Source organism: Cariama cristata, unplaced genomic scaffold (assembly GCF_000690535.1).
Source record: "Cariama cristata isolate BGI_N322 unplaced genomic scaffold, ASM69053v1 scaffold3084, whole genome shotgun sequence".
Lineage (NCBI taxonomy): Eukaryota > Metazoa > Chordata > Aves > Cariamiformes > Cariamidae > Cariama > Cariama cristata.
The window spans coordinates 1-18833 of NW_009612171.1; the positions used below are offsets into that span (position 1 = coordinate 1).

Sequence of the window (18833 nt, forward strand, 5' to 3'; positions counted from 1 at the left end):
CTTCGCAGGTACAGAGCCCCCCCCCCCTTCATTATGCTCGACTTCATTCACGTGGGTTTGAATTGATGCCCATCAAACACTTCACCCCCGTCAGCAAGAAAAGCCTTAGCACTTCCAAGCTCTTTGCACGCCTCCAGTAACGAAGGACACAGCCCTGACACCTACCCCACACCATTTTCTCTTCATTGTAATCAACAGCTGGAGAAAGTGATCCAGTGGAATCCAGTGCATTTATTTCTTGCAACATCTGAATGGGTACTTCAGTTTTGGATTTTAACACATACAAATTAATGTTTGCAAGTTTAATGACAATCAGTACTAGAAGCAAACCATTGTATAAAGCTCATTAAAAAAAAAAACAAACCACCAAAGCTGTCAGATCTTCCTCTTCCTGGAGAAAAGAAAGAAAACAAGAGAACCAAGCATTCCCAATGAAGGCCTCGTGGAAGCAAGCGTACTCCCTTCAGAGAAAGTTAGGAACAAGTCAGAATCAACTATCAGTATAAGCAGCTGAAATACAAGTATTCACTCTTTCTAGAAGCAGCTAATTTAACTAGAGACAGAAAGTTTACGTGGTCTAATTAGCTGGGGCATTTGCCAGACATACACTTCCATGTGTGAGTGCACATTCATAGTCTGATCCCCGACATACCGGTTCAACGAATGTGAATCAGGGCTGCCTATCTGTGATGGGAAGGCAGCAGCTAAGGAAGAACTGTACTGATGCTACTACCCACTGCTTTGCAAACCTTGTGTAACCATGAACTGTTGAACTGCAAATCAAAATAAATCCAGAGTAGCACGTTAACACTAAAACGAAGATGAGCAAATGAAAGACTATGCTTCAGGCTCTAGAAGGAGCACCCCTTCCCCCCCTTACCTTCCTGCAGCCCTAGTGTTAATGGGCACTTTATACAAACCCTGCTGCTGCAATCCACAAGAGGAAAGTGAACAACAGCATGTCAACATTCAGATGTTGCCACCTCCCTACTGTAAAGTAAGATGGACATTAAAAATGGAGAATCAGCTTACAGCTGTTTCTCTACATCTAGTAAGAATACCAAAACTTCTAAATACAATTGTAACAGCAAGAAATACTGCTTATTTGACTGAGTAGTTAGCTACCTAAGCATTCTGACTTGATGCACTGACCAAACCTCTCCAAGAGTTACTAAAAGTGCTGTGGTAGTCACTTGCTTCAGTTGTATTCAGAACATACAAAGTTGACAACTTAAAGCTTTATTGTAGTTTGCAATAATATAAACAAGAGCTGCAATTCAGTCTATGTCCATTTCGGGAAGCTTCTTCTCCGTGGCTGCTGGGGCAGCGGCAGCAGCATTCTGCTCAGCAGCCTGGGGCCCACTGTTGGCTTCTCCCTGCCCTTCTACTGGTCCATTTGGTTCAGTCGGCTTCTGCTCCTCCTTGGGGAGTTCAACTTTGGGTTTTGGTTTTCCGACTATAGGATTACAAATACTTGTCAATTCCTAGAAAACACAGAAGTAAGACACTGTCAGAAATATTTTTATCTACCAACAGTTGTACCTTAACCTGTTGCTCAGATTAACTTTTGACACCACCAGACTGATGTTGAGGGCTGATGTTCCCCAGTACATGTTTAACAGCTTAATATCCAATCACTGTCCTTCTATTATAGATTTCTCACCTCAGTTCTCCTGCAAACACACACAAGGAGGCCAAAACAGAAAGATTCATGGAAATACAGCGAACTATGTGGAAAGACTTACTTTAGTTTTAGCTTGAATGTCTTTAGCTTTTATAACTGGGTCCAAAGTAAGACTTCTCTTGTTCTGAAGATTAAGTTTATTGTTCATCCACTCCATAGCTTCATTTGCACTCCTCTCCACTTTTGCTACGTCTGCTTCATCTAGATGGTCATACTGTTCATCCTGAAAGAGCCAAATTGGTAGTAGCTGTGCAGGTATTTGTTTTGAACATGTAAACTGCATGCTTATTTCTTCAAACTTTTAGCTTCCAAATACTGGAAAGACCACTTAGCCAGAAAGCTGTTCTAGCTAGCAAAACAATTAAGCTGATCACCCACAGCTCTGTAATCAGAGAACTGAAGTTCTACTGCTGCTGGCATTTTCCCTCCATGAGGAAATCAACACCTGATTAAAAAAAGACTGTCAGGTTTTCAAGCCAACATACACTTTGGAAAATATGGTAAATATCAAGAACTCACAAGCCAGCCAGGAGGTTGCATCAGCTTTTTGTTTACTCAAAATTCAGAAAAGTTTCGTACCACTTCCTTACATTTGCCAGAAATTAAGTCTGGAAATACCTTTGCTTTGAATGCATGAACAGTTTTCATGTACTGTTGAATTTGCTTCCCTAAGTCCTCAAATGCTTTTGGTCTTTCCTCAGATTCTTGAAATCTTGCCTGAATAGGTTGACCCAGAGTCTGAAACAAAGTACAACAGATATCAAAGACCATGTAGCATTACAGTATGATCCTGCAAGATTTGACAGGGTACATCAACACTTCTGAACTCCTTGGAACTTTTACTCTTCCCTCCACTTAGAGGAAAGACTCTGTCTCCCTCAACCCTGTACTGTTACAGGTCTGTTGGAGATCTGCTCCTCATAGACTTAATAAGCAAACTACGTAGTTTGTTACCAGTGCTAATCTCTGAATCAGTAGACCTAAGACAGCTCCCCACTTCAACAAGTTCTCTAGACACAGTAAATTCCAATGGAAGTGTAAGAACCACTTACCTTCAATTCTGTCAATTTATCAATGTAAATTTGTTTGGGTTGGTCTTCACCATCTTCATAAAGCCAATTTTCTGTATCTTCCAGCTTCAGTGTAAAACTATTTCGATCCTGAAGCAATCCATACAAAATAGGTGGGTGAGATAATTCTATTAGATGGCAGATGGTATTAAAGGATACTTGGAACCTTTCTGGAAGGGTTACATGTTTAGAATGTAAAGAACTCTGTCTGAAACTCTTTATCCTATTTCAGTGAAAAATAAAAAATAAAATATTCTTCAGTATGGCTTTGTGGTGGAGACCAGGACTAAGGAAGAATCATCTATGACACCCATAGTTTAGATCAATACTGTCACATAAGAGCCTACTTTCTCCTTTTTTCCCCTCCCCTTACATTTTCATCATCACTATACGAGAAAGTCTGAGAACAGAGTGAAACTTATCTTTAGCAAAGGTGCTATGAATCTCACTTGACTTGTCCCAGTTTTAGCTCTGATGTAGGTACCGAGGCTCTGCAGACACTTTGCTGGCAAGGCTCCCGTTATAATCAACACAGATCTAGCCAAGAGTTTGGAGTGATTTATCTGACTAGTGCAGTCATCTCACTTAGAATTCTATTAATTACACACCAAGCTCCTTTAGTACAACAGGGAAAGCCAATTAATAATACCAAGAGATTTTTAGGCAGCCTGTTCAGATACAGGTACCCACATTTGGTCAGACTAATCCCACCTATTCTGTTCCTGGGTAGGGATGTTCTTTGATTATTTTTTTTTTAAATCTTAAAATTATTCCTAAATACTGACAAAGAGCCAAAATAGAATAGGTTGCCTTAAAATGACTGTGCAAGTGCTCATAGCCTGTTTCAGTCTGAAAACACATGCCCTGATAATATCTTAATTGCTGCAACTGTTTTGGAAGAGAACACACAGTATACCCCGGGTACCATCTGCTTGTATTTGGGCCACATTCAGAAGATTATCTTCACAGCCAGAAAGGTTAAAAGCTATTTCTCCAAATTTAAAGTCTGAAAATACAGTCTAAGTAAATATAGTATTTAATACAGGTCAAAGGTTATTAAAATACAACTGTCCATTGTAATAAAATATATTAGAAGACAATCAAGCTAACAATACTTACATCTTCACTAACAAATTTCTCATAAATACCGCAGAGTTTGTCTCTCATATCATACACGTATTCTTCCACTGCATTCTTGGCATCATTTCTCTCTTTCTCTAGCTTATCCTGCATTATCATTTTACCCTGTGAACAAGTTGTCAAATTAGTTGGCTAAAAAGCTAGTTATTTAACATGTGTTGCCAGAATACTTTGTTAGGAAAGGTTTATGTTTAACTAAAGAATTTGAAATACTGTGATTTACAGAACTGTTCTAAACACAGCACGTGAATAAAAACTAATTTCAGTTTGGGGAGGGGATATCCAATACGGTACGGAACAATCTTGTTCCAGTTGAGGAACCTTCAACCTGATGGTAGCAGCCATTGAGTATGTTGTAACTGCAGGTGATTTTGGAAATAACCACCCTGTGAGCTAGCTTCCCTGCAGAACACCTCTTCAGGAAGAGTTACAGCATCCATTTAACAGGAAGAATATGTTTTGCCTCCATTAGGCACTGTTGTTCACCTCAGAAAAACCTGCATGTTTCTTTCCTTTTCGTTATTCCTTTATCACCCTTAACCGTTAATCACTTTTAATGAACAGCAAAACCTCTGGAGATCAACTAGTGAAGTTTTTAGCTTGGGCAAGTAAGAGTTTACCTCATTCTCAATGAATAAGTTCAGCATAGCTTTCCCTATCTGCCACACCAACTGGTTCTCAATGGGAAGGTCCACTGTAGTAGTCTTTACTTTAGCCTTCTTGGCTTGAGGAGGTTGATCCACTTTCTTGTCTTTTGAGTCAACCTGAGAAGTCTGCATTAAAGAAATATATTCAAAGGAAAAACAGCATCACCAGTCAGTTCAAGTTGAGTATTCAAGACTTGTAATAGCAGAAGTAATACTGAGTTAATGCTCCTCAACATCAGAATACATGCTACCTGACATTTTGACACTTCAGCTGCTGAAGTCAGAGGTAATTAATGCAACTACTGACCTTTTCTGTGCACAGTGACTATATTTATGGGGGTGACGGTGCTTACAGTAGAACACTTTTCCAGTATTTAAGTTATTGAAAACTAAATGATTATTTCTTCCATAAACAGGACAGTTCACCCATTTCCTCAGTACCAGGTCACCTGACAGCTCTGCAATTCTCCATGCCATTTCTGTACTCCTAAAGCTCTAATCACAATACAGACTATCAATATATTCAAATAAAAAGTTTGGCTTCCAGAGCTATGACAAAGGCAGCAGATACACTCACACACTACATATTCTCATGAATCTTCCAGAAGTATCCTGTAAGAAAACAGAAGTCTCAAACGTTCATGTTACCTCCATTTCTTCAGATTCTGCCTTGTTTTCAGGTTGGGCCTGCTGTTGTTCTTCAGTCTTTTGTTGCTCTTCCTGGTCTACTTGCATCTTCTGAAATTCATAGAGAGATCCAATTTGACATATTAAACAATGCATATGCAGATCATTGCTTCAGTTCCTAGGCTGATCACTTCACTTACACCTAATGCTCTCTAGGCTAAAGAAACAGAATGAAAACTGAAGGAGAGTCTCAAGGCAGAAATGGCAAGCTTTAGACTTTGCTTAGGCAAGCAACAGCTCTATGATTAAGAATTTCATCTATACATCACGGTCCTGGTTCCAAGAGATCTGTCACTGGTATAACATACTTCAATTAGTATTTAATCATTTCTTCTTATTTTAGTTGCTGGACACATCTACTAAATCCTTACACAAGTCTTATAACCTTCCCAGAACTTGGCCAATTGTGCTTCATCAATTTTTTAAGTAGCCAAGGGCAATGAAGTCTATTACCTCTTCCTCTTTTGCATGCTGATCTGTTTCCATAGGCTCTTCATTCTCATCAGATTTATGAACCTCCACTAAAGATGCACTTGAAACACTGAAGATACCATGGATATTAACTCTAACTTTGACTTTCACTTTTGAACTGGATCCATCTGTTTGAGGAGTGACCTTCTGAACCAAGAAATGAGCTAAACAATCCCAGAGAGAAAAAACATACCATTTGATTAAATTAATCACTGAACGTAAAGTAAAATCTGACTGTTGCTGACAACAGATCACTACAATGCACTCAGATGATATAAAATCCTACTCAAGTCAAACAATTCAATTTTTTACTCAGCAATGCTAAGATACACAGTTATTAGAAATTCTCTAGGGTATGCTGCAAGTGTTCCCTGTATCAAAGTAAGACTGCACAATTCTCAGTATGCCCCTTTCAGGTTTGCTCGAACATTAGCATGCTTTTTATTTAGTCTATTTGTCCATAAACTTCATGTTACTCCACTCATTTTACTGTGGATCCATGATTTTGGAAATCTGTCCCTACAGTATTTGTAGTAGGTCGCACTTTCCAGACTGTATAATTATACAGAAAGAAGTCCTGAAACATGTACATGTACTAATAAAGCTTAAAGCTACAGAATGATCTTAACCTATAGCAGGATCTGGGTAAGGCAACTCCTTGGGAGAACTGTAGTATGCCTCAAGAGTAAAAGGTTCCTTTCTGTAGAATGTGAGGACCTTAGAAAATGGAGCAGCATGGTTCTTGGGAAAGACCTCACAGTCACTGTAAGAGAAAACAGAGCATTTGTTCAGTATGCAGCTGATAAAACTCTTCCAGATACTCCTATACCTTAAGGAAAAACTTCTTAAAGAAATGACAAAACACTGCCCTAACCTTTTAGGTTAAATAAGACCAATTGACATGTAGGAAGTGCTAAACTGCATCTCATCCTTGTTTGTTTTCTACTGTCATGAACTTGAGAAAAAGTATCTGAGTTTGATTTGTTAAATTTGAACTCTTCTAAAAGTGTTATTTAATCTAGTTGTCATCATTTAGTTAAGCCATACATAGTCATGCAAGAAGACTGAACTTTTTTTACCTTAACCCTTCCTCCGCTGGCGAATTCCATCGTAAAGAAATAGGATACGGTATCAAATCTGTGATAGAAAATTCTCTCACTTTGAAAGCCGGGGATAAAATAGCACACTGAAAAAGCACAAGAGCCATATTACAAACATTCAAACTTCAGGTGAATAGTAATTTAACTCAGCAAGTAGCTATTTATGCTGCTTTATATATAGTTTTATTCTAGGTTAAGGGACATTAATACTGATGGACTTGGGATTTGCATAATAAGCACTGGAAGCTCATTATGACAGCTTCCTGAAAAGGAAGGTTACATGATCTGTTGACTCTGAAAGCAGAAATACACAAGTTTTAGTTTAGAGTCATCATGTTGTTTGGTTTGCTATGGTTATGCTACTGAATTGTTTTTAGTGCCAACCTAAGAAGTCAGAAAATCTCAAAGTTACTTTTTAGAGTGACACAGTACCAGGCTTTTTGCATACCATAACACAAAATTCTCTTTAAGCAGATTCCAATAGCTACTCCATATCACTGATGGAACAGAGCTGCAAGTGCACATTAAACATTTGAAGAGAAAATGGAGGTGATCATAGCAAAATTAAGGTGCATTCAAGAGAGGGTAGCACTAGTAACTACAGAGTATTTACTACTGCTTAAGCCATTCAACAGTGACTGATTCCAGCTCAGGACACAGATTTCCGTTAGCAAGAACATAACACCTATGGAAATGAAAGCTTATTAAGCAACTGCCATATCACAAGTTTATCAGCAGTGCTGGAAAAAAAGGTATTAGGTATTTCCCCTGTTTAACCTAGGCCCCCAAAACAGCCTGGAAAAGAAAGTGTCCTATGAGCTTTATCAGACTTCCAGTTTCCAGCCACAGCGGCAGAGTACACGTCTCACTTCAACAAGCTACACTGACCCGCTGACTTGGCTTAGACAAACAGCACAAAGGAATCACTTAAAGCTGCTATTCTCATTCTTCCAACTGCTTTCCTGAAGCTTATTTGAATCCATTCTGTGACACACATGAAGTATCCTTCATGATACCTGTGGAGTCTGGCTCAAATATTTATGCATTTCAATAACACCACTCACAGCTAAGACAAACAGCACTTTTTACCTGCAGTGCACAGCCTCGTGCAACAGCCTCATCTGCATTCAGAGTTGTACTAACTTCTTTGCCAAAAAATTTACTGATCTTGTCTTTCACAGCAGGGATTCTTGTGGTACCGCCAACTATCTCTACTGCATAAATATCCTCCTTCTTTAACTCTAGAAAGGAGTCAGACATTAGTTTCCATAAATTAAGTGTTTCTGTTTTACATGAATATGCTAACATTGTAAACTAAAAGTCTTACTAGATCAACCATCATGGTTTAACCCAGCAGGTAGCTAAACACCACACAGCTGCTCTCTCTCCCCGCCCCTCAGTGGGATGGGGGAAGAGAGTTGGGAGGGAGAAGTAAAATTCTTGGGTTGAGATAGACGCAGTTTAATAGGACAGAATTGTAAGGGAAAATAAAGTAATAATGATAAAAGAATTAGAATATACAAAACAAGTGATGCACAATGCAATTGTTCACCATCTGCCAACCAATGCCCAGCCAGCTCCTGAGCAGCAGCTCCCGGACAGCTTTTCCCCCCAGGTTATATGCTCAGCATGATGTCATATGGTATGGGATATCCCTTGGGTCAGCTGTCCTGGCTGTGTCCCCTCCCAACTTCTTGTGCACCCCCAGCCTACTTGCTGGCAGCACATGAGAAACTGAAAAGTGCTTGACTTAATATAAACACTACTCAGCAACAAATAAAAACAGTGTGTTATCAACATTATTCTCATACTAAATCCAAAACACAACACTATGCCAGCTACTAGGAAGAAAATTAATTCTATCTCAGCCAAAACCAGGACACCAACCATTATTTTAAGCTTGTTCTCCAAGTCTAAGCAATAAGAATTTCAGCTCTTGGCTTGCATGAAGAAGTTTTAAAAAGCTTGTAACTGCTAAGCAAGAAATTGTTAGCTGTGCTAAATCCATCTGTCCAATTTCTGTCAAGGCCCAAAGGTAGCTTGCATTATAGATGTATTTTCTGTACGCAGAATACAGAATGCGTATAACACTTACTGGCTTGCTCCAGTACACTGCGAAGGGGTGGTTCTACTCTTGCAAGAAGTCCATCACACATCTCTAAAAATTTACTTCTGTTGGAAGAAGCCATAAATAAAGCTATGGCATACCATAAGCAACTTAATGCTGCAAATACAACAGTACGCCAAAACTGAAAGAATGCCATTTTAACTATGTACTGCAGGGGTTTCTCTACCCCAAACCTAGGTTTTATACTTATTTAGTATATTCTCCCAGACATACTTGTTTGTAGTAATCTAGGCACACCTGCAACATCCACAGCCCTCCCTCCCAAATCAAGGCCACTGACCAGTCTCTAAACATTATCATTCAGAGCAGCACCCCTGCACGTGTTGTTCTTGCAACTCCCACCTCTTTCCAGTCCCAAGAACTGGTACTTCATACTAGTACTGGTACTTCATACATTCTTTCTTGACTGAAGCAACTTGAATGAAGGGCACTCAAAAGCTTACCTTTGTAAAAGTATAAACATTACCTGTTCATTGTTCCAGAGACATCTATGTCATTCATGAAGCATTCTATGTTCATTGGGAGATCAGAGGCATTAGCGCTCATCAATTTTTTCAGTTTTTCACATTCCTGGTATAGCCTCAACAATGCACGAATCTTTGACTTTATGTCTAGTTTATATTTCTTTCCAAATTCTTCACAAAAGTACTCGACTAACATCTCATCAAACTTCCTGCCTCCAAGTGTTGTGTCAAATGATGTAGCAAGAACCTTGAAAAAATTGAACTCTTCAGTAATAGTACAATTTGTCATTACTTTGGTCAAACCAATTAACAGTTAATGTTAAAGCATTTCTTTGTTTCAATTATAGTCCAACTTTAAATCAAAGTAAGTATCACAACATTACTACAGAGGAAGAATTATACTAGCGTAACCACAACAGCAAAAATCCAGTATAGTTCATTTTCATTCTGATCCTTGTCACCACCAGTAAAGAGTTTCTTTTGATAAGCCTCGTCTAGGAGTCTAACCTATCTCAAACAATAAAGCTATGTTCCATACTCATCTTTCACATTTCACAGACACTGCTGGCAACAATTAAGGTATGCTCTTATATTTCACAGCAATCTAAGTAGCAATTGCATCACTAACACCTGATAGTTTACGCTGATTGCAATTGCAGCAACAGTTGTACACATCTTAAAGAGATGTTGTGTCTTTTGTAACTGATATTAGATCCGTTCAAAATGCTGTTGGAGAAAGAACCACCGTTACCACAGAGAATTCTGGCAGCTACACAAATATTAGACCTCTTTGTGAATGGTAATTCTCACAAGAATTGCAGCACATACATCCAGCTGTTACAAGCTCCAGGAAATAAAACACAATCAAAAACATCTGCTATCTCAAATGCTAAAAAAGCAGCCTTGGGCAACCAGCCTTCCTATGAGGTGCGACAACTTTTTTTTTAAGAAGAAATTTAGGAAGATAAGGCAAGGCTCAGCAACACCATCTGTTCAGTAGCTTGTACTGTAAGCAGACCATCAGAGTTTCCAAATTCTCCTTAGCCACAATCAGTTTGAATCATATCCCAGTTTAATATCTGATGCCTCATAAGGGCGGAACATGCTTATATCAAGCTAAAAATAAGAGATGAAGAGAATAAGTGTTGTTAACTCTTGCAAATAGGTGCTCATTTTTGATGAAGGAATGGTCTGCAGAGAACATCTGTAGCCCATCCACCTCAGGTGATTCTACTCTTTAAACATACTGTGAATTTTTTTTAATTTTTCTTTTTTTTTTTTTTTTAGGAACAGTCAGTAGTAAAGTATCACATTATTCTCAATACACCTTCAGACTAGGTTTGATCTCCACACTGTTTTAACTGCCTTGCTGTGCAGCTCTCCATTCTAAACTCAAAAGCATCCCTTCCCTAATTCTACGGTTTCAAAGTTTAAAAGACAAGTCTGAGATAAACACAAAGTAGGTTATGTCTCCTCACAACAGGAAATGGAACTACAACAAAACTAATGTTTTCAGAACTCTTGCCTTCTCTTCATTTCAGTACTCCATGCTTTAAAATTTGTTTCTGTAGCTGATTAAGAGAAAGTTATTGGAACTGCAGAAGTCCAGACTGTAGTTGTGAAAAAGCCAACTAAGAAACATTGGTATTTGCTGGAACACAGTAATGCTTTGGCAACTTAAGCTTAGAAATACACTGTAACTTGCTTAACCTCCATTTGCAGCTTAAAGTAATTAATATTTTTACTCTTTTACAGGAGCATCACAGTCAGTGTTAAAAAAAAATGCCTGTCACTTACACCATTCTAAGAATTCCTGTTTTAACACTAGATCTCATGACTGGAGTATTTTTTGAAAGCAGCATCCAGTCAGATACGATAATTTCTGCATAAACAATTTAAACCAGGTTTTCTATTCTTTGCCATAGTACGCTGATTAAGGCATGTTTGCTTCCTCCACATATTGCTCAAAAGCTTTTTAGTTCTCTGACCTACTTTTAACTCCAGGCAAAGTGCAATTTTAAAAGTATGAATTGAGCTGTCTGGACATGCTTATGTAAAGGCAGGCAAGCTTGCCTGTCATAGTCCATGTATGTACTGATGAGTATTTCTACTGCTAATCAAAATGGATGCATAACAGATTGTTTACTTTCAGTTTTCCTTTGTTGAATGCACAAACAGAAACTTGATACGCAGAATGCCCCATATCCACAAAAACAACATTCCGTGGCTTCTCCTCCAAGGCAGGCAGGTCTTGCTTATAGATCCCATATGCAAGTGCAACTATACAGAAAGAGTCAAAGATTACAGTTAGGACATTCAGTTTTGTAATTCCTTAAGAAATAAATGGTACATCAGTAAACAGCGTTAGCACTTCATCTTACTTTTCAAGCTACGGAAATTGGTATCTCTGTTTAACAAAATTCCCAGTGCTAAAGGAACATGGAAGAACATTAAACAACATTAGCCCCTCCTAGTAACTTCATTAAAACAAGATATTCAAGAAATATCTTGTTGCCTCCGTAAAGCAAGGAAAAAACAGACCAGAGCTTAAGAAACGTTGATCAACTAATCTAATTTAAGTTTACAAAACCAGCAGTAATTCCAGGGGGCATGGATCACTGACTGATTAAAAGCCCTTCCATCTAATAAAACTACAGTATTAAGTGAGGGAGAGAAAAGAAGGTATTACCTGCAGTTGTTTCATTTATTAGTCTCAGACAGTTGAGACCAGCAATCTGTGTAGCATCCATCACAGATCTCCTTTCTGCATCTGTGTAGAAACAAGGAACCTGCAAGAAGATCCAATAACTAATATTAACATTTAGAAGAGCCGTCTTCAGCAAATAGTTACAAGCAGCATGTACAGAGTCTCAGTACAGAGCACAGCTGGGGCATCCTTCAAATGTAGCGTTCACTTCAGTTGCAACAGAGAAAAAGCAAAGAAAACATTACATGAAGAAAGAGTTATTTTGTGAATCTCTTCCCATTCTGTCTCACAAGCCACTCATCTTAGGAGCAAAGAATGAGAAACAGGTATCAAGCAGTATTTATGCTGCTAATTAGCAGCAATTTAAGACATTTTACCATTAATGAAGTAAGCTTGGTTTTGAAGAACAGATACAAGTAAGATTAAGCTTTAAACAGGAAAGACAGATACCTGAATATTCAAATTTAATGGGCAATTTAATGCTGCAATCATTTCTGCTTATGGTACCAAACACAAGACTTACTTACTATCGCATACTTACAGAAACAACACAGTCAACTACAGGCTTCTTAAGCGCATTCTCAGCAGTCTCTTTTAATTTGGTAAGAAGCATTCCTGTCACCTGTTCAATAGTAAAGTTTCTTTCTTCTTCCATATACATGACCTTAAAATAAAAATTGTGCACGCACACATTACGCTACAGTAAAAACCATGCACTACAAACATCAGGAATGCAAGAAACAGTCTTCACTAAAAAGCAAGCTTAAAACAAGTAATGCAGCTCTATACAACCTTCTCTCTGACAGCCTACCTCGTGCACAGCAATCACAAGAAGGTAATACATAAACATTGGAATGTGCATTTAAGAATTCACATACACAAAGCTGCTCTGGACACAGATTATTTTTTTTTTTAATCATGATTGTCAGACAATGCCTAGGATGCCTTCCTCTCACTGTTTTGAAGTTAGTTATTGCTAAAATCCAAATCAGAAGTTCAGTCATTCCTGAAAAAGAAAAAATTTTTACCATTTCATCTGAAGCACTAAGCTGACATCTTACACCCTCACAGTGCCTTGACAGCAGCTAAATAAGTACACTGGTCAAGTAGCTTGTCTTCCAAATTCACCATGAAGCAAAGAGAAAAAGCACTGCTAAAACAGTTTTTGTGGGACTGGTTTTGCAAGGCAGCGAAGTTGTATAACTGTAAAAATCAGCCTCACCTGGAAAGACCATCTGCATTATTAGCCTTTTATTCCCTATTTAAGGCCTTCCATTCACAACAGAACAGAAACTACAGCAAGCGGAATCAAAATAGAGATAAAAGGAAGCTTTATCAGTTTCCTCCTCTGGCTCTTTTTCAAATATGCCAGACTTACCTTGATGCCAGTTGAACCTGTTGGCAGCTGGACAAGTTCATAGGCAAGGCTTGCTTTTTCAGCTTGAACAAAGGGATCTGAGAATGCACGACCATGAAATCTTTTAAAACTTTGTACTGTATTCTTTGCATTTGAAATAACCTAGAGGAAAAGAAATCTTTAATACAACGTGTCAGGGGAACATACGAATTTCAAACAGAAGATAGAGTTTTGTTCTCATGCTTCTCTCACCAGAATATTTTTGTCATTTGTATCTTAGTAGTATCAGGGCAGTTGCTAGAAGGCAACTTCCCTCTGATTGCTCAGGTAACCTACAGGAATTTGAGATTTAAAATAAAATGTCTGCTAGAAAACTGAGCCAAGATTCTATCAAAAATTGATTAAAGTAGCACTCAATTTTCATAATGTATGCCTAGGACACTAAAAACGTTAGCAAAGCGTCTTTCCCATTTACCTGTTTCCTACCACCCTACCTTTTTATTGTGTTGCAGCCCGTAATTTCCCAAACATAACAAGCATATTGATGTAAACTCCAGTTCAGGTTCACTACATGCATGTGACAGTCAACACACAGATATTCTCACAAAACAGCTCAAGGACCTTGTCATGAAGCTTTAAAAAGTCAGGAGGGCCCCAAGATGATACTGTCAGCTTGATTTAACTGACAAAAGGCAGATTGTCTTTTATTAACAGCAGAGATCAGTGCAAATGGAGAAGTGAAAAATCACTGCAGCTTGTTTTCATGTAGTGCAAGTAAACTTGTTTAATTCTTTCACTTACATTAGAGCAAGGCACATACTGAAAAAACCATGGTAACTGACAAAGCAGACAAGCACTGTACCATATAGCATTTACCTGTGATTCAGCTTTAGTCAAGTGTCTATTTCCTAAGTAACCTGGTTTTGATTTTCTGTAAGTTTAGTTTCTGCAGGACATACCTCATCTCTACCGGATCTCTGTATCAATGAATTTCTTTAAGCTAAGTAGACACTCAATTCCAGAAAAAACATCTGTATTTAGTTCTAGTACAGTTCTTCTGTTCTTGAATAACATGGTTGTGTCCAGTCATTTTTGTATTCTAGATAATGAATCTTCATACATCTCTAGGTATTTTAGGCTAAGAAAAACCAAGTGTTTGAATAGTCACTTCCTGTAGAGGACTTCAAAAAAACAAATGTTTTTTAAGGGTTTCACAACAACACAAGATATGATACAGCAGGACCCAAGTGTCAGAGGCAGGACAAATCAGCTGAACTTCTTCTCAGTCCTTAAATCATATTTACCTACCTACACCAACAGAAACCCAAAGTATGATCAAGAACGCCCAAGACAGATCTTTAGGTTGTAATTCAACCACAAAGAGTCAAGAAAGCTATATATATTTACATTCAATTACGTCCCCTTTCTGCCAAAACTAGGCACTTAGTGGAATTCTACAGAATGTAGTCACATAATCAAAAGCTCTCAAAAGGCACAGGCACAAGCTACAGTAGGATGAAACACTACTGCTTAGCTTTAGAATGTACATTTGCAACCTAAAAAAAAATCAGTATTTATCATAATTTAAGAGTCAAATTTTTTTTTGTATGTTCCATTATGTGCAACAATCAACCCTTAGATTTCTATCCAAGACAAAGCAGCACTACATGCTGAACAGCTGAATTAAGCTCAGCTGTTCATTACAGTTACAGAGACACTAGAACACCAGCTCAGAGACATGTGTAATCTTCAGTGCCAAAAAAAAATACATTCTACTATTCTGATTCTTGACTAGTGAAGTTGTTTTTACCCAAACTACACACTCACCTGGCTCTTAGCTGCAGCACCAATTGAGCGATTCTTGGGTCCAAAGGCTATACATGATCTATAATGAGAAGAAAGATTTCCAGTTAGTAAGTGATTAGTAGAACTGCACTGCATATTTTTGTTAAGAAGTGTTGACAGTATTAATTAGAGTAGAGATATTTTTAACAGCATTTGGTCCATTAAGAAAGCTGGTCACTCACTGCAATAGATGCGTAGAATGTTCTGTGAAATCTGGAAAGAAACAGGCACTCTAAATTCAGTTAAAACAGCAATGCTCCTCACTGCAGAACTGCACTAAACCCAAACTTATTCACGCTACGTCAAGTATCTAAGTAATAATTGGTTAGACACCCTTTATCTCAATTACCCATATATCTAAGCCACTCAAAGATAAGTTGTTTGCTAATAATACAGGAAACATTCAACTGTTCAGAAGAAACATGAGGTAAACCAGATATTTAGAAAAATCATTTCTACACATCTGTACCAAATGCTAACTAAGCTCTCCAGTTTTAAAGCAAACCCTTCAAGAGCAGGGAGAAAAAAACTGCAGAGAAAGATTGGTGCTTATTTCAGTGAGTACAGATGAAGCTCATAATGTAGATTACAGAAAGGGAAAAAAAAAAATCATACTTCACACTAGTTTGTGACAGCTTGCAGTTCTGAGAAAGACATAATAAAAAAATCCTCCTTTTCGGAAAGATTCCTAGTCCTATTAAGCCTCCTGATTTACATATTTAACAAAGTGTAGAAGCCCTAACAAAATTAAATCCAGCCCTCTAATCCAAGTTCCTCATACCATTGCAGTAAACTTACTGGGGGGAAAAATGGCTATTAGTCAAGCAGATATTTACTCTTCACACAACATACTAACAGCATAGTTAAGCTGTTCTCTATGCAGCAGGTCAAGAATCTGCTTTACAGCACAGTTGTGCCATAAGGCTGCCACAAGGAACAAATTCCAACTCAGCCTGAGGTTTAGAACTGGTCTTCCAAACAGAAACTGTCAAAACCAGAACTGAAGACTAGAGTGATATAATGGTATCAGTTTTATATCTTCTTCCAATTTATTAATAACTTAACAAATGAAACAAAGCCCCACTCTAAAGCACATGTGGCAACAGAATTAACATTTCTGAACAACTGTTATTTGAAACAACTATTCAAGGGATTAGTTAACAAAAAGTGAGGAAGTTCTGCGCTATGCAGACCCTAAGGCCTATACTAAAGGAACAGGAGCTGCAGAGCATACAGCTAAAAATCTAATGAGCCCTGAGCAGGAAGCTAGTTATTAATTTACTCTGGTCTCCAGAAAGGAATTAAGACATGAACATGAATTGTTGCTTTTCTCCTGGGCAAAAAAAAAAAATAAAGTATTTCACTGCTAAATTCACAAGCCATCAGCCCCCATTCACCGCAAACCCACTAATTTAGACTATAGAATTCTTTAAACCTGCGAGAGTCAAGTTAGAATTCTGTCTCAACAGAAGGATATGGCACAGTAATCAAAAGTACGGGCTTCCATACTACATGCTGGGAATAAAACCCTTAAGTGCCTACATTCTTCTTAAATATGCTTGCCCCCTGCTTAGTTTTACAAACAGGCAAGCTCCTCCGAGGAGCTGCAGCTGGACAGATGGGATGGTTCTACTCTGCTCCACTCCTTCCCTTTCTGCCCATCCCAATCCTTCTCTCCAGTTAACCTTGGCTCCCAATGGAGCCTTGGGGAGCCACACAGGGACCCAGCGTGCAATTAAGTTAAACTGTGAAGGAGGGAAGTAAGAATTTTTAGCCAGACTCATTCCCCAAATCAGTTCACCACAGGAATCAGGGATAACTCATTAAATACAAATTATACTATTACACAATTTACTGGAAGTTGAATAACCAACCATAGCATTTTAAGTAGAAACATAATCACAGTGAAGGTCATCAGAGGTCTAATGAAGCAACTGAAGCAGAGCTTTGAACTTCTTTAACACACCTGCAGGCACGACTTCACCCTCACCCTCCCACCTGCTTTCCCTTCCCTGGAAGACACCCCCTGTCAGCACATTTCCTCTGCACTGAAAATCAGTGCTAGCTTCACAAGATCAGTTACAACTATTTCACTTAATCCAAGCCCTTTCATCCTTAAGGAGATAATGAAGCTATCTCAGTTTTTCCCCCCACTTCTCATTTTTTACTAGCTTTGCCTCTACCACTTTTCCATTTAAAGAATATGACATTCGGAGACAAACATGTTTGGCACTGCTTTTGGATACACAAGTTCAAGTTTTACAGGATTCTGGAAGAAACCAAGTACAGAGCGGAAAGCAGATTCAGTCAGACATCATCTGTGCCACTGAACTAAGTACAACATATTCAGTAGGGTTTACTTTACTAATACAAGCGACTACAATAACACATATCTGCTAATCCTTCCCCAAACTTGGATGCCATCATAGAAAACATAGTGTTTAACCCTGACCATGAGCACATTCCTTAGGAAACCTGTCACAACACCTTGCATGACTTCCCCCAGAGGTCACTGTAAAGACATGCTGAGCATTTAGCATTTCTAATAGATGGGTTTGCTTACAAAATGGTTTTCTGCATTCCCTCAGAACAGTACTTGGAGATAAAGTCCTGTTAAAAACCCTATCATTTTCATTATAGTAATTTTTTCCAATTTCATTTCAGCCTTTCCTAACTGAATTATTTCCTGAAAGATTCCTTGTGTCAGATATTTTATACAGCTCATCTCCTTCAATGAGTGAGATTTGAGTTCATATCTTAAATATATATAAGCAGAACTTCAACTCCCTGAAGGGACAGATACCTAGAGCTGTTAGAAGACTGCTTTGAAATTCTTTACATTAAATATTTTCCTAGTACATCTAACCTTTAAACTCCCATATTGAGAATACTTAAGAGACTGGTCATTACTCTAGCACATGTACCAAATTAAAAATGTCCTTCTCCATTTATTCATTGCTTAGAAACAGTAACAAGCAAACAGAGCTGAGGTGCTGCCTAGTGAGAAGTAAGGTCATTTTATGCCTCTGGTCTTTTTAAACAGATGTGAGGGATCTGAAGGAGAAAACTAAAACAATGCAATAGTGTCACCAAGACAACTATTTACTTTAGTAACTGCTTAAAATAAAGCTATACTACAATATGTAGTAAGCCGCAGAAACACTTTTAAGACAGTGTTCCAAACAGTTCCCCTGCGGGTTTGATGCACTGGAAGTTCCTCTTCCACCTTTATTTTGCAATTCATTCTTAGAAGAGTTTTAGCCCAGTTCCCCCCCCCCCCCCTCCTTCTTAGCAAATTTCTTATTAAAAATAGGCAATGCACACCCTTCTTGAGACATGCATTGGGAGGCCTATTTATACAAGCCCAGTTAGAATATACTATACACATTGTCAAGTGTAACAGGCTTCAAGGCCAAGTTCACCAGTAAATTGCAGTATTAGTCAGTCCCCTTTCCAGGAAACTGTACTGTCCATTCACATTCCACTTGTCAATCTGGTGGCTAGTTTCAAGTCAGAGTTTAAAAGACCCAATA

The 18833-nt window shown here is 38.3% G+C and overlaps 1 protein-coding gene across 1 annotated transcript; it reads right to left on the reverse strand.

Annotated features, from left to right (window-relative positions):
- Nucleotides 1-1226: 1226 nt before the first annotated feature.
- Nucleotides 1227-15333, reverse strand: HSPA4 (heat shock 70kDa protein 4). Its single transcript, XM_009698498.1, has 18 exons — nt 15283-15333; nt 13477-13617; nt 12640-12762; nt 12081-12180; nt 11538-11671; nt 9394-9638; nt 8895-8971; nt 7889-8040; nt 6779-6885; nt 6329-6462; nt 5682-5863; nt 5190-5279; nt 4515-4667; nt 3874-3999; nt 2737-2844; nt 2303-2422; nt 1746-1907; nt 1227-1484 (listed from the first exon to the last, which is right to left on the reverse strand). The coding sequence occupies exons 3-18, from the start codon at nt 12757-12759 to the stop codon at nt 1278-1280; spliced, it is 2217 nt and encodes a 738-aa protein (XP_009696800.1). The 5' UTR covers nt 12760-12762; nt 13477-13617; nt 15283-15333; the 3' UTR covers nt 1227-1277.
- Nucleotides 15334-18833: the final 3500 nt, after the last annotated feature.